This window comes from Equus quagga, chromosome 12 (assembly GCF_021613505.1).
Source record: "Equus quagga isolate Etosha38 chromosome 12, UCLA_HA_Equagga_1.0, whole genome shotgun sequence".
Lineage (NCBI taxonomy): Eukaryota > Metazoa > Chordata > Mammalia > Perissodactyla > Equidae > Equus > Equus quagga.
Window position 1 is genome coordinate 64238916 of NC_060278.1, and position 22936 is coordinate 64261851.

Below are 22936 nucleotides of genomic sequence, written 5' to 3' on the forward strand. Positions count from 1 at the left end.
TGAATCTATTGTGGCAACCATTTCACAATGTACGTAAATCCAACCATCACACCATGTGCCTTAAACTTATATGGTGATGTATGTCAACTATTTCTCAATAAAACTGTAAAAAAATATAGAAAGCTCCTCAACAGTTTCTATCCCTTAAGAGAATGATATGTTACTGGTTTGTTGTATTTTTATATTTAACTTGAAGCTTTTGTCTGTTGTTTTTGAACTTGAATAATGAGAAAATAAACTTAAAGTAATAAAATATTGCTTTAATCTTTAAAAAAATAAGTTTGTCTAAGAATCTAAAACATTAAGATTGTTTCACTAGCATAAGGTAGCAAAAAGCTCACTAGGCTACTCTGAAAGGGTTTTTTTCTTTTCTTAATACATTTCTGAAAGAACCAGGATCACCAGATTTAAAGCGACTGGAGCCTTCAGAGTCATTAGTAACGACCAAGTGGAAGTCACTGCTTTTATGCTATTTAGTGAAATGTGTGGAAACAATCTGTGTTGTGCAGTAGTTGGACAGATTTCACTTCTGCTTGCTGACGGCACTAGCTAGATGCTGGACACTGCACATTTGACACGTTGGCATTCAGCTCCAGCCACATAGTCCTGTTTACATTTGCCTCGAAGTTCTGTGTTGGCCAAACAAGGACCCTAGTCATTCATCCAACAGGAAGCATATCAAACCCCCTGGACCGAGGCCAAAGATTGACTCAACGTCGCTCAGATCCTGCTTGCAGTTCATGCCCCGTGTCTGCATCCACTGCTCTGATGCTCAGTGTGTCCACAGTCTGGCATCAACACTACCTGGGAGTGTGTCAGAAATGCAGAATCTCAGGTTTGCCTTAGAACTCGTATTTTAACAAGCTCTCCAGGCAGTTCATGTGCACATTCAAGTTTGAGAAGCCCCAGTCTACAGCCCCGCACACAGGGTTAGACTGTACCTGCTGTCCTGTCTGGGGCGTTGCTCACCTGCTCTGCCCACCTTGTCACCAGAGTCTTATCTCCAGTTGTTAGCAGGGATGGGTTCAGTTCAGAGGTTGTTTTCTCACTGGCTTCCCTGTCTTGGTCCCGCAGCACAGGGGCAGCCTCTATGTTACAACATCTTGTTATCTGTCATCTAGCGATGTTCGAGCCCCATTTTCCCAGGAGAGATTGTGTGACAGACTCCACACAGGGTTCCCCTTGAATCACACTATTTCCCTCCCTCCTCCCTCGGACCCTCTCCAAGGAGGCACGCACAGGGACGGATGGCCAAAAGGTAGGTGAAGTGCCTGCCCACTTCTGGACGAGCTCCCAACACCCTCTAGGGTAAGTCTTTCTGGTAAATTCCAAGTTGCAGACCCTACGCTGCTGCCCCTCCCCCTCCATCTGGACTGCCTGGTCCTCTCAGTAAACACAGGGAAAGTGGCCAGTCCGCCCTCAAGTCAGTCCTTCGCAGTATGCTCAGGGCTCAGAGCAGGAAGTGAAAGGAGAAAGCAGAAGGATTAGACTTCCTTCTAGGTTGTGGGAGGGGTTGGCCCTTTATTGCAGTCCCTCAGGGAGGAAGTGAAAGAGGAAGCGGGAAGCAGGCCTGCTGTGCCTGGTGCAGGAATTGAAGGAGCCTAGGAAATCCCCTTCCGTGGTGGAAGGACATGCTTATTTCTCTGGAGCCCAGCAAAGAGAGGCCACCGCCGTCTGGTGAACACGCGCACTTAGTGAACGTGTGAGCAGCATGAAGCAGAGGAGAAACAAAGGCCAGCGTCTGGACCCCATTTTACAAGAGAGTTGTGTATTCAGCCAATTCCAGCCCAATTCCCAGACCTCACACCACAGTCCAGCTCCTGCACACAGGGAAGCCCTTTCCAACGTGCTCTAGACGCTGCTCTTTCCCCATCCAGTCCAGCAGCAGGGCCAGCAGGCCTGAGATGCCTCCCCTCAGTCTTAAGTATGAGAGAGTTGGCTGACAATACAGTCCTTTATTCTACACTCTTCTGTTCTCAGGAAGAGAAATTTAAATTCTGGGAGGAACAAAGCTTGCATTTTTCCAGGCCAGTTAATGAGGAATGCCCAACTGAATGTTGAGAATTCAGACTGCTTAAGAAATCAGCTTTAGAATCCCCAAAGGATTCCACAGTTGAGCCAAGAAGCCCTCTCTCCCGTCAATTACTTATTTTGTTTTCATAAACTCCCTCAGGTCAGGATCTCCATACCCACCAATGATCGTATCACTAAAAAATGTATTATCAGCGCTCATTGTTTTCTTCTTCTTGAACTATCAACACCGAAGCCTTGAGTGTGTTTGCACTTTGTTTAGCTCTGCTGCAGACCTCCAGGGCTGGAACGACGGAGTGACCCTGAGAGGCAAGTGTGAGTGATGGCAGGCCTGCCGGCTGGGCACTCACCGAGAGGTGACAACAGGCCGAGGGCTTTCAGGGTGTCTGTGCGTGGTGAACACGCGTGCTCCTGTCGATGAAAATAATCCATAACCAATCTATAAATGAAAATTTGGGTGAGTTTATTCTGAGCTGAAATCTGAGGATTATAACCCGGGAGAGTCTTTCCACAAAGGAACAGAGCACTCCAAAGAAGTGGGGGTACACAGGGTGGTTATATACCCTCAAAGAGGGTGTTTCACATATGATTGAAGTGTCCCTCCCACAATAGTCACAAGATTGCCCTGTGGGCGCCGCACTTGATGGGCACAGCAGGTAGTGTCTGCTATCTCCGAGGGCGTAGCAGGCGGCAAATCTATTGTCTTGAGCTGGGTGGTCACAGGCGGGCACCGCAAGCAATCAGTTCCTAGCCCAAAGAAAGATGCTTAATCCTTAAAGAAATGCCAATGTTGGGAGGGGAAGAGAAGTTGCACCTTTATCTCAAGGGCCTTTGCTCTTGCCATGGGGAATCTCTAAAGCAGATATACAATGCATGCTCAACGGCCACGGTCAGGCCCTTTTGGAAAGACAAGGTCAGGTCGAATTAGGTTTACACAAAATGGCTTCCTCGTTTACTCCAATATATCCTATTACTTGTCATTTTTATTTGTCACTCCCCTCCCAGCTCCTGCCCCACTGCGCATGCTCATGGGGTCCCCAGCTTTACATGGATTGCTCCCTTCTCTGTTCCCCATTCAGCCTCACCTGTCACTACCTAGCCCTGTGGTCTGCACACCCAGCCCACTTCCCACTTCCACAGAAAAGGAACAGACTTGGTTCACATGCCCTCTCTGACTAAATGAGTGTGGGGGATATGCTGACCTCTCCAACTCTCCATTTAGATATCTATAAACGGAGGTCATGTCTCCCAGGATTGTCTGAAAATTAAATGAGGAAGCATGTACGAAAGGACCTGGTACAGTGCCGACACTCTGGAAGTCGCAGTTACCTGACAGCTTTCATTGCCCTGCACCGTCCCCCACTCCTGCCTCCTCCCCTTTATCCCCACCCTACCCCAGCAAAGTCATCCCCACTTCCTCAACCTGCATCACTACTTGTTTCTACCATTCTCATTGCCTCAGGGGGAGAGGGAGTTAAATTTCCTAAGCATTGTGGTGGCGATTTAGGAAGAAACCCACATACTCATAGGACAGCCTTTGCTGCCGCAGATCCCTGGCCTCACAGCTCCATACGGCCTTGGACCGCTCCCCAGGCAAGGCAGCTTGGGTCTGCACAAACAGGATCAGAATGAGGACTTCTGACTCATGAGTTATGAGTAAGATTTGCTGGGCGTTTGACTTCTTAATAGAGACGAGCAGCTATCTGAGACAACATGTGCCTCGAGTCGGAACACCACCGAGGCTAGTCCTGATGCCCCCATGGCCACATGCTCTGAGAAGCATGGACTTGTGAGTCCGGCTGTCTGCAATTTTCACAGGACTTGCAGCCAATATTCAGTAAGTGGTGGCTTTTTGTAAAAGTAAAAATATACGGTAGGATGTGGGTGTCTGAATTGTTAACATGTTAGCAAAGATTGTCTTGTTCTGGAAACTTTAGCCAAGCTGTGTGTGGTGTTTGTGTCCACGCAGTGGCCTATAGCCACAGCCTCACCCCTGCTCCGGAGGGCTCCTGAGTCCATCCCACCTCTGCCGCTCACTTCCTGCCCCAACCGAGGGATTGGGAGCACCTCAAATGAAACCTGAGTCCACCTGGGCAGGAGTTTAAAAGAAATCCAAGCCAGAAGTCACTCACTTCCTTGATCATGACAACCTCAGTGGGATTTTAGACTGAGGGGGTTAACTCCCTGGCTCATGCAGCACGTGCTTTGACCTTTAGCCTGTGACCCTTGTGCTCATCACATCACTCCAGAATCACCTGAGGAGACTGAAAACTATGGACACCTGGGCCACACCACCTCGCGGGTAACCAGGAACTCTGGGGTGGTTCCCGACCTCAAACAGCACCCAGAGGGCCCTGCTCTGTGACCAGGCTGAGAACGACTGGCCAGACCCCGTGTGAGCCTTCTCAGAGACACAACTCTCAGGCAGGCTGCGGGCCACCACTCCTGTCCTGTCCCCAGAGGGGACGAAAAGAGAGAGTCCCTGCTCCCAGAGTGAGGTTATGGGGGCAGTTCTGCCCACTCCTGCAGGGCACAGAGATCATGGATGGCAGAAGCTGGAGGGGGGTGGGATGGGGTGGGGGAAGGAGGGAGTAACGGCCTATAGTCAGTCCCCAAGATCAGGTCCTCCTCCACCTCGGTGCTCCGGGAACAGGGACCCTCCGGTGTGGCTCAGCAGCAGGCAGCAGCAGGCAAGAACAAATTGAGCCTGGCTGGTGTGTGGGTGCCTTGGGCTGTCCCAGACAGTCAGCCCTCAGGCCCTCTCCTTGGGGCCCCCTGGGATTCTTCCTGACTTCTCTTCAGGGTCAGGCTGCCCAGACACAAGCAACCACCAGTCCCTCTTAAATACACACTTTTCAAGTCAATTCCACTGGCATGTTCAGGCATAGCACTGGCTTCCAAATTTAAACTACTGTCATGACCCACTTCCGGCCCCCAGCCGGCGTGTTGAAGGCCTATATCTTTGACGGATGGTTCAAGCAAAAAAGTGCCATTAAAAGTGGCATTTGCTGGCGGACCCTCTGGTCTTGAAAAGGGGCTTCCTAACAAAACTCCCCCAAAGAGCCTCACATATTGCTCAGAAGGAAGGAAGTGCACAGCATATCTTTGCTGACCTGTCATGCCCCTACCTCCCTTGCAGCCCAGTGTTCTGGGCTCTCTGAGGTGAGCCTTGGAGGCAGAGCTCACCTGACAGTTGCTGCAGGCAGGAGCCCAGGCTGAGAGCTGCATTTTGAAAGCCTAGAAGGCAATCACACCATCATAATAACAATAGGTTCAGACAAGAATCACCAACAGATGCTAAAAACCACCACCAGAGAAAGTGTTTGGAGAACGGGATATTTATAGTCTCAAAGTTTCTCCCCAGAGATAACTTATCAATTACAAAGGGAGTAAGATATAATGAGAAACCTGGCAGACACTACCTTAAACAAATGATCGAAGTTAATGTCACCAGGGATGGGACAAACCCACTTCATGTGTCTCCTGACATAATGCCCTGAGAGGGACACAGCCTCACCATGTGGTGCTTCTGCCAAAAGTGTTTACTTTGAATCTGATTGTCAAGAAATCTTGGACAGACCCAAATAATTGTAATGTAATAACATATATAGAATATTATTATTAAAAAACTGCCCTGTACTCTTCAAAAGGGTAAATGACATGGAAGAAAATAAAAGCACAGCACTTGTTCCAGATTAAATAGACATGACACTAAATGCAAAGTATTATCCTGGAATGGATCCTGGACCAGATGGGAGCAAAGGCTGTAATGGACATTTTGGGTACAATTAGAAGAATTTGAAAAAAGCACTATTGGAATAATAGTGTATTAGTGGTAAATTTCCTGAATTTGATCATTACGTTGTGATTACACAAAAAAAGAAAAGAAAAGTCCTCTTCTTATAGGTACTTTGTTCTTAGGCAGAATCATTTAGATGTAGAGGGCCATAATTTCTACAACCCTCTCAAAAGGGTCAGCAAGTAATTATAATTATAACATGTTATGTGTAAGTATAATTTTATATTTGAGATGCCATTCCTGGCTCTTATAATGAGCCCACCTTTCAAAATGCATGTTTTCTTTCAAGTTATTGTTTCTAAGGGTATAGGGCTAGAAAATAAGAGAAAGGTCTCTTTGTATTGTGTTTAAAATAAGAGTTAATCAGCTCTGCATGAGGCCTTAAGGACTTTCTGGTGAATAAAGTACATTAAATAATGTGACAACACCTTTGCCATCAAACTACACGATGTACAGCCATTTTATACTCACTCTTGGATTCCTGGGTGGCCGAGTTTGCTGGAAAAGTAATTTCTGAATAAAGTTTTGAAATTTCAAAATAATTTATTAGCAGTTAGAAAATTAAATTCTTTTGAAAATATTTCTTAGAAACTTTCAGATACGTTCCTGCCAAGTTTCATGCAGCCTCGTTTTCGTAGTTCGTTCAGGGGAGCCTTCGCGGCTCTGCTCCTGGAGTGTGGGGGACTGGAAACGCACGGCCGCCCCACGCGGCCCTTGCACTCCCCTTTGCCTTCTCAGTGCACAGTTCAGCCACGCCCAGCACAATCCGGGAAGGACTTCCACTGCCAGGAAGAAGGCAGGGTAGGGATCAAGCCAAACTCCCACTAGAAACAACCAGAAATGCTGACCATAAAAACCTTTTTTTTACTTCTTAAAAGCATCAAAGATTTGGCAAGATAGTAAGAAACTGAACTCCAAAACTCAAAGGGAAAACAAGATCACTGAAAGCTAAGTGGCACCGTAAAGCTGTTTTTGAACCAAGGGCCAATTGAACCAGTTGGGCAAGTTGGCCAGTTTGGGTAGACTCTAGCTTTCCATTTTCTATGTCTATGTTGGTGTAATATGTATACATGTGTGTGTATCTATAAAAGGGAGATAAAGCAAATGCTTACAATTGGTATCTGGGTGCGGGTCAGCCAGGGTCCAACCAGAGAAAGAGAGTTGGCGCATGCCGGAGCCGCTGTCCACTGGCAGAATTTCCTCTTCCTTGGGGAAGCTCAACTCTGCTCTGAAGGCCGTGGACCAGCTCAATCAAGCCCACCTGGGTTAGTTGGGCTACTTCCGCTCCTTTGAGTCCACTGATTACGAGTTTTAACCACATCCACAAAGTACCATCATTACAACACCCACATTCGTGGTTGATTGAATAACTGGGGATGAGAGACTACCCAAGAATGCACAGAAAACCGCCCGCTATTTCTGCAACTTTTCTATAATTTTGAAATGTTTCTAAATAAAAAGTCTCAAACACCACATCCCTTTCTCAAACCCGAGTGAGTGAAGGGCACTCAGGAGAAGAGTCTGACGACCCCCAGCCATTCCCTCCTCTCTGCCCAGAGTTCTGTCCCTTTGGGCAGGACAGCAGCAATTTAAGGACTGGACTGACTTTTCTTTATCTCCCTGAAGAAATTAACTCCTAGCCTCTGTGACGAAGTGTCATGCCTCAGCTACATGAGTGGGGCTTCCAGGACCTTAATGTGCCACAAATGACTTGTTCTTCAGAAAGAAGAGAAACAATATAGGTCAGATCTACATAAAGAAGGGAAGAGCGTTAGAGAAGGAAAAACTGAAGGTGAATTGAACCCTCTTATTTTTCTTATTCATTTTATTTTTCTCTTGACTCCCGCAAGCTCACTGAACCAGAGGAATGTACTGGACACCTACGTTAGTATAATACAGTCTCCTCCCCACGTAAAACTGTTCTGGGCTTTAACTTTACACTAGTTTTTTGACCTGTATCCCAGCTTTCCCAAATAGCTCTGTTTTCTATTGATTTCTTCGCCACCTTGCAAACGGACCAGGGTGTTGTGTCCACAGGCACAGGAACACAGGTGCTGTGGGTGTGAGCGTACCATACCACTGTGGCCAAGGGAGCTTGGACCCAAATGGTGACGCTACAGGCAGAGTCACTGTCTGGGAGGGGACTCGGGCTGACACCCATTCTTCTTTGCAAAAAATTCCTTTTTTTGAACAAGTCAGACATAAATCAGTCAGGACTGCCTGACATGGGAAACGGCTTGGTTGACACGTCCCGTAGAACTGCAGTTTCCCTTCTAGTTCTCATTTTCCTACAACCTTTTAACCTTCGACTTCAGACTGATAAAGATAGTTCAACATAAAGCATTTTCATTCTCACGAAGTCCCTCAGGCATGCTTCTGTGGAGGATGAGTAAGAGCCAGAGAAGAATGGAATCACGCTTTAATTACCAGCTATTTCCAAACAGGTGCATTCAGACCTTGACTTGCCTAGATACCTGCGTCAGCCTCCTTTTTACCTCATTAATATAAACCTGGTCTCTCTCTATAGGTTTCATTTCCTATAATTTCTGAGACACTAAAAACAAATGAGGTAATGTACTGTTTTCATTTTTACTTATTGTTTTCCACATCCCTTGGGTCTTCTCCCTTCCCTGTCTTACTGAAATAATTAACTCCTATTTGATAAGACCTAAACTATAATGGGAGGACATGTTGACATCATTTTCTCAAAAATGAGCTTAAGAGCACTAATCCAGTTCATCCATTTATTCAGCTAACACTTACCAACACCTATTATGTGCCAGGCACTGGGAAAGGCAGTGAACAAAACTGATAAAAATATCAAGTGTACATTCTAGTGGGTAGAGACAGAAAAGAAGGAAAATATGCATCCAGCCAATCAGAAGGTGCAATGGAAAAAATAAGTTAGGGAAGGAAGATGGCAAGGTGGAGAAGTCGGGTGGGGGAGGGGGCAGTCACAACTTTAAAGAGTGGGGTCAAGGAAGGTCTCGCTGAGAGGATGACCTTTAAGAAACAGCCCTTACTGAAATGGAGAACATCGTGAGCGTGGGAGGGAGAGGGTTAAACCCACAGTGTCGCTTAGGGCATGGGCAGCTTGGGGTGTCTTGGGCCACCCAAGTGGAAAGGCAATCAGATGGATTTGGAGGTAGGATTCTGGTACCAATTAATGATACTGGTCACCAATTTAAAAGTGTGGGATTTTTTTCCCCACACCACCAAGCAATGCTCCAACACCAGTTGGGTGTCCTACAATTTGACTTCATTCTCACACTATCTACCCCTGAGATAGCATCAGATTCCACAGGTTAAGAGCTCAGTCCTACAAGACTGCCCCCCCCCCCCCACTTCAGATGCTAATGGAAAGTCAGTTAGGCTAAATTAGGTTTACACCAAATGACTGCCTCATATACTCCAACATCCTATTGCCTGCCATTTTTATTTGTCAACGTGATGTCAGATGTTGGAGTATATGAGGCAGTCATTTGGTGTAAACCTAATTTAGCCTAACTTTGTTTTTCCAAAAGGGCGTGCCATGGCCATTGAGCATCCATTGCACATCTGCTTTAAGCATTTGCTATGTCCACAGACAAGAACAAATGCCCTTAAGGTAAAGATGCAGCTTCCCCCACATTGGCACTTCCTTAAGGCTAAGCATCTCTCCCTAGACTAGGAACTGATTGCTGCACCCACTCTGTGACCACCCAGCTCAAGACAACAGACCTGCCACCCTGCCGTGTCCACTGAGACAGCAGACCTGCTACCTGCTGTCCATCAATCACTGTGCCGACAGTGCCATCTCACTACTATAAAAGGGACAATCCAATCACATGGGACACATGCTCTGTGACCGTATATACCACCCTGTACACCCCGCCTCTTTGGTGTACAGGCTATATGGTCCTCACATTTTGGCTCAGAATAAACTCACCCCAATTTTCATTTATAGATTGGTTACGCATCATGTGCATCAACAATTTGTTCCATGAACATTTACTGAATTGATGAAAGAATAAATAGCATGGACGTGGAATTGATAACATTTTCCATGGAGGATAAATAAGTGCAAGGTGGATCTACCATGACGTGAGTCAGCCATAGGCTCCAGCAATGGGACGAAGACACCCTTCAGAAGGCTCCACCGAGGGTCTCAGGCCCAGCATGCCAGCATCGACGACAATTCCACTTGTAAATATTTGCAAATAAAATAAAGCACAAAATGCTGCTTATGACCACTAGAACTGCCTCTTCACTGCTTAGAACTGAGTCAGGCATTTCTTTCTGGAGAACTATTTGGCAATCTGTATCCAAAAAAGCTTTGTAGCCTCTGACCCAATAATTCCAATTCTAGGAAGAAAACAATCCAAAATATTCACCAAGACTTTTTTCCTATAATAGTGTGTATTACAGGATTACTCACTATAGAGGGAAAAAAAAAATCCCAAGAACAGCCGAAAAGTCTAGCATTAAAGAAAAAATTTAACTATGGAATAACGAGTTGAACAGGGAATAAAACAGAGCTTTCAAAGACCATAACACAATCAGAAATGTTCATGATATGACAGTGAAAAAAAAGCAGCACTGAGTTATGATTGCCGCGTGGCCTCGGTGTGGTGAACAGCACGGACGTGCACTCACGTACACGCAGGCGCGCACACACGGAATTGAGCTTCTTCATCTGTTCTTTGTTTTCTTATTTCTTTTTATAACAAACATATTGTACTAATTTGATTTTTTAAAAAGCAAGAACTTTTATTTTCAAATATGAGGAGGAGTTGGAAAAATCTGCTCTTTGTCCTTTAAAATCAAGTTTGCCTCTACTGATGGCAGAAACTTTTTTTCAAAAATTAAAACTAGCTTTGAGGGGTGAGGGGAGGGAGGGGGGAAGGAAAAAGGCAGGCGTGAACAGGGGAGGGGAAAGGAGGGAAGTTGTTCCAGTTTAAAGGGAAAAAGGCGGAGAAGTGGCAGGAAACATCCCCAGGAATCGAGAGTCCTCCTCCTTTAGGGCAGATGGGCTGCGCTCCGCTAAGACACTGCTGGAGGGGGCTCCTTGTGGCAATCGAGGCTGGCTTATGAATATACAACTTAACAGGGATGGATTTAGAAAACACAAAGCTGAGTGAAAAAAGCCACACAGAGAAGTCTACATACCGTAAAATTCCGTTTATATGAACTTCTAGAAGAGACAAAACTAACCTATAGTGAAAAAAGAAATCAGTGCAGCGTTGTCTCTGGCGATGAGGGCCCACATTGACTGGGAAGGGGTGCTGGTCACATTCTGCACCTGATAGGTGTTTGGGTGACACAGGGGTATGCATCTGTCGGAATTACCTGAATGTATACTTAGGCTCTGTGCATTTCACTATGGTAAATTTTACAGTAAAAAAACTGTAAATAAATATCGACCTCTGGCTACTGCTAGGCATGCTTATGTATTCGGGAGTCAAGTACATAGATGTCTACAACTTACTTTGCAATGCATGATAAAAAGATGGACTGATGGATGAAGAGAAAGATAGACAGATGGATAGACATGTGATAAAGTAAGTAAAGTAGAATATTAATGGTAGAATCTAGTGGTGAGTACCTTAAGTGTTTGCTATAAATTCTTCTAATTTTGTTGCATGTTTGAAAATCTTCATAATAAAATGTTGGGGAGGATGCATCTCCCACCACCTCCTTGCCTTGCCTGCACCTTCCCCTCCCCATCTGCCCCTCTCCACCTGCCCTCTCCCCAAGTCTTATAGGCTCCTACTTGGCAAAAGTATTATCACCATGTTCCAGGCAAAATCTGGGGTAGGGTGGAGCACTGGCCTGGCTAGCTTCTAGTGTTAAATATTATTCTGACACTTATCCTCTGAGACTGGCAGGAAGAGGAGGCAGGGGGCACCATCGAGAGGGTAGGGCTGCCCTTAGTGGCCTCTGAGCTCCAGCTTCAACATTCATTGCATCAGTTCTAATGCTATCCCTGGCAGGAAGAGGAATCCCTCTGCTGCCCTACTACAGATTGCTGAAGGAACTAGAATTCAAGGTCACACAAACACTGAGAGGGAAGTTAGAGCAGTGACCACACTGTGGATTTGAAGAGGAAACTTTGACCACCCAGAGATGCCAAGGGGATTACTCAACCTGACTCAGAGCCATCCTGTTTTCTTGTGGCCAGGGCTGAGGCCCAGAAAGACAGCAGAGCGCCCAGCTGCACAAGTCACCCACCTATGTCCCTGGACACCCTCTCCCTGATCCTGCCCCTGGCTATGCTGCTTCAGATACCAGAGCTGCTCTTGTAAACGGCTGCTTGTGAGAATAAATGGTAACTTGTAATACAAAGCAATGAGGCTGTTTACATATTGGACCCAGAGCAAAAGCTGCCGAAAGGATTCTCTTTTACCCCGTTAAGTGCAAAACAGATATTGGCCACTGTGCTCTCGTGCATCTTCCTCCCAGGGGCTGCCAACAGACTTTCCCATGAGCATCGCAGTTTCCTACTGATATGAAATCGTACTGATCGATCCCCATCAGAGCCCTGAGACTTTACCAACATTGGCACATGGTGCAGAAGCGTCCCCACAGCCCCTGAATTGAGAGTGGGCAGGGGGAGAAGGTGGGAAGGTGTGTGCCAGGGCATTTCAGAGCTTGACCCCAGAGAACCAAGTGCATCCCATAAAAGAGGTTCTCAATCTTTCCATGTTAAGACGCCACCAAAACCCATGCCTTGCTCAGGCTAAGCCACTATTGTGGACACAAGTTTTAATTGCTCAAAGCCCAAATGTTCAGAATCTCAACTCTTGGCCAATTTGATATGATGGCTCGTCACTTTAGGTGACGTTTTATGTGCTCGGTCATTTATTCATTACAGCATTATTTAATATCCACTTATTATTGTTTATGTATTACAAAGAATATCCATCATTCCTTCACCTTAATTTCTCACTATAGAAATTCACATCACGAGACCCACCGTCACATACACGGCCTTGTGGGAACACGGGTTTCTCTGCATCCTGCAGAAGGGAAACAAGCTCGCCTCCTGGGCAGCCATGCTCCTTCCTCCCTGATGCATGGGTGCTGGAGGCCCATGCTATGATCTTGAGTTCTCTGTTTCTCTCTGGGTCCCTGCTAGCTTATCCCCAAAGCTGTAAGCTACAGTAATCAGCGCGCGGGCTGCTTCATCATTTTAAACTGTGCTTAACCAGTACCGCTGAAGCCTGCTCATCTCTGTTGGTTCTGACCCCCAGGCACTACAGTTAGCAAAGTAGCCCACCTCTCCAGATTCGTCCTTCAGACCGCTGAAGCAGACGTGCAGCCTCATCTCAGCGTTCCACTTCTTATCAGACTGTACTGCAGTTTGCTCTGGTAGCTCCCGTGTTGGGATTAGAGATGTCTCTGTATCAAAACGCCTGGCCCTCCCTGCAGCACATGCCAGCATCCCAACAGAGGAGCATAAGAAGCAGTGTAATCCAGACACAGCAGCATGTGTCACCATCCAAGCCGCCTCCGCCCAACATACTCACACTTAGCTCCATGCTCTGGCTACCTGGGTACCCTGCACATCCCTCCTAACGACAGAAGATGAGAGAGTCCCTTATATCTCAGCTTACTCTCTGCACAACATACCCTCCTTGGACTAGATGCCCAGCTGCCCAGTATGGGTGGGGAAACCAGAATGAGAACCGATTCCCACCCTTCAGAGATAATCACTCTGTTCAGAAGTTTCTGGCCAGGGGCAGCCCCCTCTTTCCCTGCTCTGTGTTTCTCTCCCTCTTTTCTACCATGAGAAAGCATGGAAGCCCTGTCCCTCACCGCCCTGCAATGCCCTCCCTTTGACACCTGGTGCGTCCAGCGGGCTACCCTGGCTTTCCTAGAGGCCCTCCACTTGCTGTCGGGCTGGCTGTGAGGGGAGCAGAACACGCCGCTCCAAAATGTGCTGCTTTGGCACGTGGCTGATTTTGAGCTGAAGGCAGTCAAGACCCAGCAGGCTCAGGCAGAGCTTTTTACCTCCTCCTTAACTGCCTAAAATAATTTAAATGGGAGGCCTGTACCAGGAAGAGAGCTATTACTGGAGAGAACGTCCCTGTCTGGAAGGCTATCTGTGTGGCAGGGCAGAAGTCTGGTCACCAGAGTTGCCCTCCTCCCCTTGGAAGCCCCAGGTCCCCACCCCTTCCTCAGCTGAGGGTGGCATGCAAGCCTCAACTGCCTGACTGCCTTTGAGTCTCACATTTTTAGAGGGATCCTGTATGTACAAAATTAAATTTGTTTTTCTCCTGTTAATCTGTCTTATGTCAATTTAATTATTAGACCAGCCAAAGAACCTAGAAGGAGAGAAGGGAAAAATTTTCCTCTCCTACAGTTATAACTGGGCCTTGACAAAAGGGTCTCACACCCTAACACTGAGCATGAATATGCATTATTCATATTGTTCCAGCCTGCCAGACTCCTGCTGCCCGAGCCCCAAGACCAAGGCGGGTCTGGGCTGACGCTGGCTCACCATTGCCTTGACTGGTCCACTCCCCAGAGAGTTCCTCTGGGTGCCCTTCAAGGGCTCAGAGGCCCCCCGTGTTTCTGGCAAAGCCTGCCACCGTCACTATATGTCATTTGCCCCTGGGTCCCCTTCAGGCATGGAAGGTAGGGGTAAGAGAAGAAACATAGCCAGTTGCCTGTTGAGAATAGCCTCCCCACCCCCAACCCTCGGGCCTTATTAGAGCCCAGACCTGCACAGTCCTGAGCCAGGGGCTCTCTCAGCTCACATGGTACTCAGCTGACCACGTCCTCTCAGTCCAGGGAGAAAGACAGCCAACAGTTAGGTTAACGCCACGACAGAGGGAATCTCAAAAATGACGCTGCGTGAAAGAAGCCAGACACATTGGCACTCACACTTCATGAGTCTATTTATGGGAAGCTCCAGAACAGGCAACCCCAAGTCTCCAGGGACAGATCTGTGCATTGCCAGGAGCCAGGGGCGGGCATGTGACTGACTGCAGAGGGGCACTGGGAAACCTCCCCGGGTAATGGAAGTGTTCCAGATTTCCATGGAGTGGTAATACTTGTGTATATATTTGCTAAAATTCCTTGTCGGGACACGTAAAACGAGGCTTTTTATTGTATGTAAATTATGCCTCATTCAAGTTGGTTTTTTAAAAATGAAGAAAGTTTTCCAAGCAGTGTACAGAGGACCAGAGCCAGGAATGTGGCTCCCTGAGAGGAAAAGCAAGAGTGGCCCCTTGCTCCACACTCGCTGCCTCAGCACCGCCCCTTTACTCCACCGCCCCCCAACCCGCCGCGTGGCAGGGTCTGCCTGCACCCTACCCCTCCACCTCAGGTGGAGTCCGGTTCTACTACAGGTGTGCCCAGCCCCACCCTCCGTTCTCTCTTCCTGAAGCTCTTTCCCTGGTCTCAGCAGGATTTCTTGTCCTTTAGGTTTCAGCTTACACGTCTGTCTTCTCCAAGGGGCCTCCCCGACCAGCGTCCAGCAGCACCCATCTCCGTTTCTGTTTGCCTGCCAACAGAGGACCTACCACTCCCCGATCTTCATTACTGACCCCTGCCCCACACACAGCCACACTGGGCCAGAGGGCGCTTGACATGGGGCTGGTCCCAACTGACACCTGCTCTAAATGTAAAACAGACACACAGGATTCCAAACACAGTACACACACACAAGAATGTAAAATATCTAACAACTGTTGCATATGTTGAAATAATATTTTGGGTGTATTGGGTTAAATATTATTAAACCTACTTTCTACAATGTCTAGTCCGATGTAGTCACCCACGCCATATCTATGCACAGGCCCTGGAACACCTGGCCCGGGGAGAAGCCCGAGAGAGGCTTGTCGGTGGAAGAAGTAAATGGGTTGTGAAAAAGAGAACCCGATGACCTTTTATCAAATACAGGCTAATTCATTCATTTATGTTTGGCAAAGAAGTTCTCCAGAACAGGGTGCAGATGGGGTCTGCCCCAGCCTTTGAAATGGCACCGTTGCTCCCAGGATCCCCAGACTTGGAACAAATGCTCTGCTCAGAGGCCACGACCCCTATTTCTCTTTTATTTTTCCCTTTTCAGAGAAAGAATCAGAGTTCAGGGGTTTGCAGGCCCCGAGAGGGGTGACACTGTGAGATTTGGGTGAGCTAGGCTTGGAGCGCTGGAAAGGGGGACCTGGACTCGGGGGAGGAGCGGGACTGAGTGGGGAGCGAGCCAGGACGAGGAAGCCCAGGACTGGCAGGAGGCGCGGTCCTGGGGAGGAGGCCAGGCTTGGGACGGAGGAGCAGGCAAGAGCGGGTCGCGGGCCCGGACTGCGGCGGAGGGGAGGAACAGCCCGCGTGGAGGGCGGGCCCGGGGGCAGGGCGGGCCGCGGGTGGGGAGGCGGAAGAGGAGGAGCCGGCGCGGGCCGGCTGCCCGAGGGCGGCCAGGGGATAAAAGCGCGGCCGGCCGGGGGTGCCCGAGGCCTCGGGTCGGATCGCATTGCTGTCCTTCGTCCGGTGCTCCTCCGCGCAGACCATGGCCGTGCTCCCACGCGCCCCGCTGCTCCTGCTGGCCGCGCTGGCCCTGGGCCTGGCCGCGAGCCCCGCGGCCGCCGCGAGCGCCGGCAAGCGCCAGCTGGTGGGCGGCATCTCGGAGGCGGACATCAGCGAGCAGGGCGTGCAGCAGGCGCTCGACTTCGCGCTCAGCGAGTACAACAAGGCCAGCAACGACGCCTTCCACAGCCGCGCGCTGCGCGTCGTGCGCGCCCGCAAGCAGGTGCGTCCCGCCGGGCCGCGGGGGCGAAGGACCCGGGCGGCGGGGGAGGACCCGGGCGGCGGGGTACTTGGGGCCGCGGGGTCGGGGGCCCCGGGCGGCGGGGAGGACCCGGGCGGCGGGGGACGGCGAGCCGCGGGGGCGGGGGGCCCGGGCGGCGGGGGACCGCAGGGTCTGGGGTCCCGGGTGGTGGGCTGGTCCGGGGCGCCTAGCCCGAAGGGCGAGGCTCGGCCCGGGAGGGCGTGGCCTGCGCGACGTCAGCAGCCCCGCCCCCGCCGGCCCCGCGCTCGCGGGAGGGCTCAGCGCGGAGCCCTGGCGCCCGGTGTGTGGCCGCGCTTCGCAGCCGGGCGCGTCCCAGCCTTTCCTGTCACCGTACAGCCCTCGGCGGCGCGTCACCGGCAGTGCCTGCAACCCTCGCCCCAGCGCCCTGCTCCAGCCCAGTGGGACCCGGGGCTCAGGGGAGCTGTCAACTAAATGACCACAGGCGAAGGGACAACATCCCACACCTGGCGGCCCTCCTGACTCTCCTACTGAGTGGTTTTTTAAGCACTTTTCCTCTTTTTAACTTTTCATTTTGACATAATTTCAGACTTACAGAGCAGTTGCAAAAATAGCACGTTCAGTGCCTGTAGATCGTTTACCCAGATTCCTCCGATGTTGGTATTTTGCCATATTTGCTTTATTCGCCTCACTTGCCACATACGTGTGAGTGTAAATATTTGTAAGCCTCTATTTCTCTGAACCTTTTGAGAGTGATGCAGTATATATTTCCTAAAAACAAGGGCATTTTCTTACATGACCACAGTACAGTTTGGAAATCAGGAATCAGCACTGACAGTTATCTAAGACACAGAACTTATTCAGACGTCCCTGACGGTCCCACTGATGTCCTTGAGAGCCCAGGACACGCAGGATCGGGTGCCTCTGCCGCTGTCCTGCAGCCTCCTTTACTCTGCAGCAGCCCCCCAGTCTGTTTCCTCACCTGGGCACTTTTGAAGGGTCCAGCTAGTTGTGGTGCAGACTTGCTCAGTTTGGGTTGGCCTGGTGTTTCCTCAAGGTGAGGGTCAGGTCATGTGGAAGAGGTGTGTTCTCCTTCGTGCCTCCTCTCAGTAGGTGCCACTAAACTAACCTGGCCTCCACGGCCTCCTCAGGCAGTGGCATTAGGGGCCAACACTCAGAACATCCTCCCTGAGGCGGGGCCCTCGCTGCTGCCCCAGCACCCAGAGGTTAGCAACAAACACATGAGTCAGTGAGCTGGTGTGTGGCCTACGTGCATCCCAGAGCAGAGGGTCTTACATGAGAATCTCCCTCTGTCTCGAGATCCTGGCGGACAGGATCCCTGTGCAGGTTCCATCCATGGGCACAGGCTCTTGGTTGTGACCTCTGGTTCCCCCGCCTGCGATGGGCGCACTGCCACCAGTAATCAGGGTAGTTGAGTGCCTGCTGCAGTAGGGAGGAGGCTGCCTGCCCCCTGCCCGAGCCAGCCTGCCTGTGTTTCTGGCCAGGAAGGAGTGCAGGCATCAGAGCCGAGAAGGGGGCGGGAGGGAGTGTCATGAAGGGCTCTGGGCCTTGTACTCATCCTTGAAGGAAGGCTAGAATTTCGGTGAGCTGGCCTGCATCTCATGGGAGAGCAGAACGTAGCCATGCAGCAGCCAAAGTGTAGTACTACATGCCAGTGTTGGGGGCTCCTTTCCACCTTCTCTTGAAAGTTCAGAAGCTGCGTCAAGACCACACGCATTTCTCCTCCTGCACCTGTCGGCTGGCATTGTCCCCTTTGGACAGAACGTATGTGATCCCTGCTCACCTGGGCCCTGCCAGCCTGCTCCTCTTGAGTGTGACACTACCTTGGCATCGTAGCTCATCGGCCCGCAGTCATATGGGAAAACTGACACGAGAAGGATCACAGGACTCGCTGTGTTTCCACTGAGTAGGGTGTGGTCCCCGGCCTCTCGTCCTGTGCTTCCCCAAGCTCTGATGAAGCATGGCTTTGGGATGCCCTGTGTGAGGACAGGGTTCACTTCTATCCTGTCATCTCAAATGTAGAAGACACACAGGTGTGGTGACACACATCAGAAATATTCCCATCAAAAATCACCCCTAAGAGATAGGCGTTCCAGCAGCAGCCTTTTATCAGCCTAACACGTGTGTGCGTGAGAGAAGCATCTCGTTTCTTACTGCTCAGTGAGTAAATAGACCTGGGTTCCGTCGAGGGAGGGAGATTCCCAGGGCTTGAGGCTAGTGAGTGGAGTTTAGCTTAGACGTGATCCTGGGATGGTCTTCCTGAGCTGACACAGCGTTCACCCCACACCCAACCACCTCCTTTAGCTCAGTCCTAGCCCTGGCACAGGATTCAGCACCGCCCTGGCAGGCTCCCCAGACCTGCGCCTTCCTCCTGAACCTAGTGAGCAGGACTTTGGTGCCTAGCTTCCACCTTCTGTTCTGCCTCGCCTCCAGCTGGGCTGCGGGAGACCCTTGTTGGAGCCACTGTGTGAACAGGTTACAAGAAGGGCCTGGGGCACAGCAGCTCACCAGCGGTCAGGAGGTGGCTGCCGGCTTTGGCAGCCCGTGAGTGCTCCCCAGAGCGGGAAGGATGCATGTGGAGTTGGCGGGCTGTGGTAAGCGAGTCCTGCTCTCCCCGCGTACAGGTCGTGGCTGGGCTGAACTACTTCTTGGACGTGGAGATCGGCCGAACCAGATGCACCAAGTCTCAGCCCAACCTGGCCACCTGCCCCTTCCACGACCCACCGAGGGTATGTGCCTGATGCCAGACCGGGAACAGCCCCGCGGGCCAGAGGGGTGGGGGCTGTGCCTGTGCCTGTGGGTGCATGATGTGAGAGTGCTGGGGGGCTGTGCGTGTGCCCAGGTGTGTGTGCATGTGGGCGGAAGGGGGCCTGTGTATGCATGTGACAAATTTGAATTTATAAGGGGGTTTTAGCTGGAGAATTGGGGCACCATGTACTGTGGGGACTGTTGCCTGTTGGATGGAGGACTCAGCTGTGGGGTGTTTGCTGGGCAGCGAGAAAGGGCCGTTTAATCCCAGCCTCAGCCACCCAGACAGATCAGAGGGAGTTAGAAGCAGCTGACACCCTCCGAGTCCACCCTGCTCGCTGAATCCCAGACCCGCCGTGGGCTTGGCTGGTTCTTGGGAAGTCTCAGCCTCTGGCGAGAGCGGTGTACCTCTCGTCACCCCCCCAGTACAGACATCCTGCCTCTTTCTGGAGGGTTTCCTGGACCCAGGTCCCAGCCCCTGGGTCCTTCCCCTTGGACCTGTCTCAATGCCGGCCCACTGGTGGTGGAGGGAACTTGGGGATGGTGCCCTGCACCCCTGGGGCATTGTGGCCTTGCACAGGCTGTTCCTTAAAGGGCTGTGCTGGGGGCATGACAGCGTGGAGTCCTGTGGGCTGAGGGGTAGGGGTCACAATGCCCTCTCCTGGACTCGGAGCCAAGGGCAGGGTGGCTGAGAGGGTGCTGCAGAGTCCTCTTGTGCTCTGGGGCTCAGCAGGAGTCCCTCCAGCATCCCTCACCCACTCTTCTGACATCTGTGCTGGGCATTTTCCTTTTTAACTGGAACCGTAACAGACTGTTCCTCTCTCTTCCCTTTCACAGAAAACAGTCTGCTCTTTCCAGATATACACTGTGCCCTGGATGGGCACAATGTCTGTGGTGAAGTCCAGCTGCCACGAGGCGTAGAGGACTGTGTGACAGGCCCGGCCACACTGCCTCTCACTCGCACCCCGCCTTGTAGAGCTCCTAAGCTTAGATGAGTGACCACATCCTGCTGGAAGTCCCCTCAGTGTCCCAGCCTCAGGAGACACACAGAGAAGGCTTCTCGGGTATTGTTTGTACAGCTAAGTGGCTCCAACTCACTTCTGTCTTCTGATTGCTTTCCAAATGCAGCAGTACGTAGTGCGCATGTTCTGCTCCTCTCTCACTTAATAAAAAAGTAACATCAGCTACTTGGAGAGTTGTTCACTGTCTCGGGGATGTGCACACACGAGGTGTTTCAGCAGTTACTTTGTGAAGAGCTCCTTGTCGCGCTGGCTCTGCATAACAGACAAGCCGAGAGCTCTGCGGCCGTGGCAGGCATAGCGCAGAGCCTGCGGCCCCTTTTTGGGATGATTAAGTCATGGAGTCGTCTGGGAGTTCAGGCTTCAGCCAGGGTGTCTCTTGATCGGATAAGGGAGAAGAGGGGACCTGCACTGCTGCATTCAAAAGAAGTCAGACAGCGAGCATGGGCAGGACAGCAGGGACAGGAGTCAGACGGAGCCCACAGCCCAGGGCGACCCTCACGGGGCTCTGCCGGACGGTAGATTTCAGCCATGTGTGCTGAGTGGATCACACTCCTGGGCTGGATGTTCACTGGTCAAGTTCTCTAGAAACTAAATAATGATTTCTGGTTTGATTTATAATAACTTCTTTCCACAATAGACTTCAGGCACCTATGAGGAGACAAAGACAAAAATTAAAGTATATGTGTGTGTATGTTACTAACTGGGGACATACCAATCAGAATCAAGATCAGTCAAGGTCAGAACCAAGACTGAAATAGGAAAGAGTGAAAGCAAGGCCTTTCTGATGCGTCTCGTGACGTGGTTTCCGAGGGCTTACCCATTGTCACCCTGCCAGCTCTTTTCTGGGCCTGGACTGAAGGCCTCGCTATAGGGTCTTTCCTACTTTCGTGAAAAATCTTGGTTTCACAAGTAACCAGCATCCAGGCACAACAATAAATCAGTGATTTCCTGTAAAGCTACCCCTTGGTGGACACTTCCATTTCTCCCTTCCTCCTGGAAGGTGGGGGGCAAGCCCAAGTGGGGAAGAGGCGGAACACACAGCTTGGCTCGCCCGCAGCTCCCCACCCCTTGTGTGTCTGCTCCCATCTCCTAACAACACTGAGTGGCCTTGTGTTTCACAGCCGTCACCATGGGGGTCAGGCTGCTTTAAACCCCAGGTCCACCTCAGGTAGTGGACAGGCCTGTGGGTACCACAACCTTGGGGGTCCGGGTGAGGCGCTGTGACCCAGAAGGCTCTCTGACCCGGACATTACCCAGACCAGTGTGTCCAGGAGAGGCCACACAGCCCCTACAAGTTTTATCTGCATGGTTTTACTTCTATGTTTATGTTAAGTTTATTTTAAAGGTAAATATGTGTATAACATATAAAATTATTCATATAAGTAAGTTTAGCACAGTGCCCGGCTCTGAGTAAACAATAGGTTTTAGATATTTTTTCATTGATCTAATTATATATTGTGGTGATTTAAAACGTGGTCCCCATATTCTTTGACACTCCTTGCATTTGACGTTCCTTGCGAGGTGGGGTCTGTGAGCCGCCTCTTGAATCTGGGTGGGCTTGTGACTGCTTCAACTGGAAACTGCAGAGGAAGTGACCCTTTGACCTCTCCAGCAGGGTCAGAGAAGACCCTTGGCTTCCCCTGAGCTCTCTTGTACACCTGCCCAGAGAGCAGCATCCGTGAGGAGCGTGACTCCTCCAAGACCACCATTCTGGAGAGGCCCCTGAGGTGCCCAGTGCACAGCCCCAGCTGAGCGCCAGCCAAACCCACGTCCCCTGCTGCCACGAGAGTGAGCTGCTGTGGACACCCAGCACCCCCTGCCCCTCCCACCCCACCCCCTCGCTCTCAGGGGACCAGTCAGACAAGAGCCTCCGAGCGAGGGCGACCCAGCTGCTCCCTTCCTGGCCCACAAAGCTGTGAGCGAGAGGGAATGGTGATCATACCACACTTCCAAGTGTTAGGGTGACTTGTCACACAGCAGTAGTGTCCGGGACACCCCTGAGAGTGTGCGTGTGTATATGCCTTGAAGAGGGTGCAGCCCAGGGACTCTGGAGCCAGGCAGCCTCAGTGAGGACTGTGCTGGCTGTGTGACTTGGGCAAGCTCCTCGCTCTTGCTGAGCCTCGCTTGTCATCAGTAAGGGGACAGCATGCGTCCCTTCCTCACGGGGTTATGGGGGTTCGCTGTGTTCATACCTGTACAGCACTGAGGGCAGTGTGTTACGTAAACCCATAGCATTATTCCAGTCAGAATGTCAACATTTTATTTCTATGTGGTGTCTTATGAGTCTAACTTCATTTTTTTCAAATGATATTATTAGCTATTTTTTCTGTGAGGTTTCCAATAACTGCCTCAAAAGGCCATAGTTTGTATAGGGAATTCCCATAGCATCATAGGGCAGTTTCTGGATTTCTATCCTAAAGCTAACTGGGTTTGTTTTTCTGTGCCAACTACTTTGTTTTAAATATAATGTTTTGTATCTGTTAGGTCAGGAGCGTTCTCTTTATTCTTTTCTAAATTTTATTTCTAAGTATATTGTATTTATACTTCTGGATGAATTTTTTTTTAAGTTCAAAAAGTAGAATTACT

At 50.3% G+C, this 22936-nt stretch overlaps 1 protein-coding gene across 1 annotated transcript; it reads left to right on the forward strand.

Annotated features, from left to right (window-relative positions):
- Positions 1-16236: 16236 nt before the first annotated feature.
- On the forward strand, positions 16237-20515 carry CST3 (cystatin C). The gene is made up of 3 exons (XM_046680082.1): positions 16237-16562; positions 19205-19309; positions 20166-20515. The coding sequence occupies exons 1-3, from the start codon at positions 16323-16325 to the stop codon at positions 20247-20249; spliced, it is 429 nt and encodes a 142-aa protein (XP_046536038.1). The 5' UTR covers positions 16237-16322; the 3' UTR covers positions 20250-20515.
- The last annotated feature ends 2421 nt before the right edge of the window (positions 20516-22936 follow it).

Coding starts and splice junctions, on each gene's coding strand:
- CST3 (XM_046680082.1), top strand. CDS start 16,323: ATGGCCGTGCTCCCACGCGCCCCGCTGCTCCTGCTGGCCGCGCTGGCC. Junction 16,563..19,204: donor TCGTGCGCGCCCGCAAGCAG/GTGCGTCCCGCC, acceptor CCCCGCGTACAG/GTCGTGGCTGGGCTGAACTA. Junction 19,310..20,165: donor CCTTCCACGACCCACCGAGG/GTATGTGCCTGA, acceptor TCCCTTTCACAG/AAAACAGTCTGCTCTTTCCA.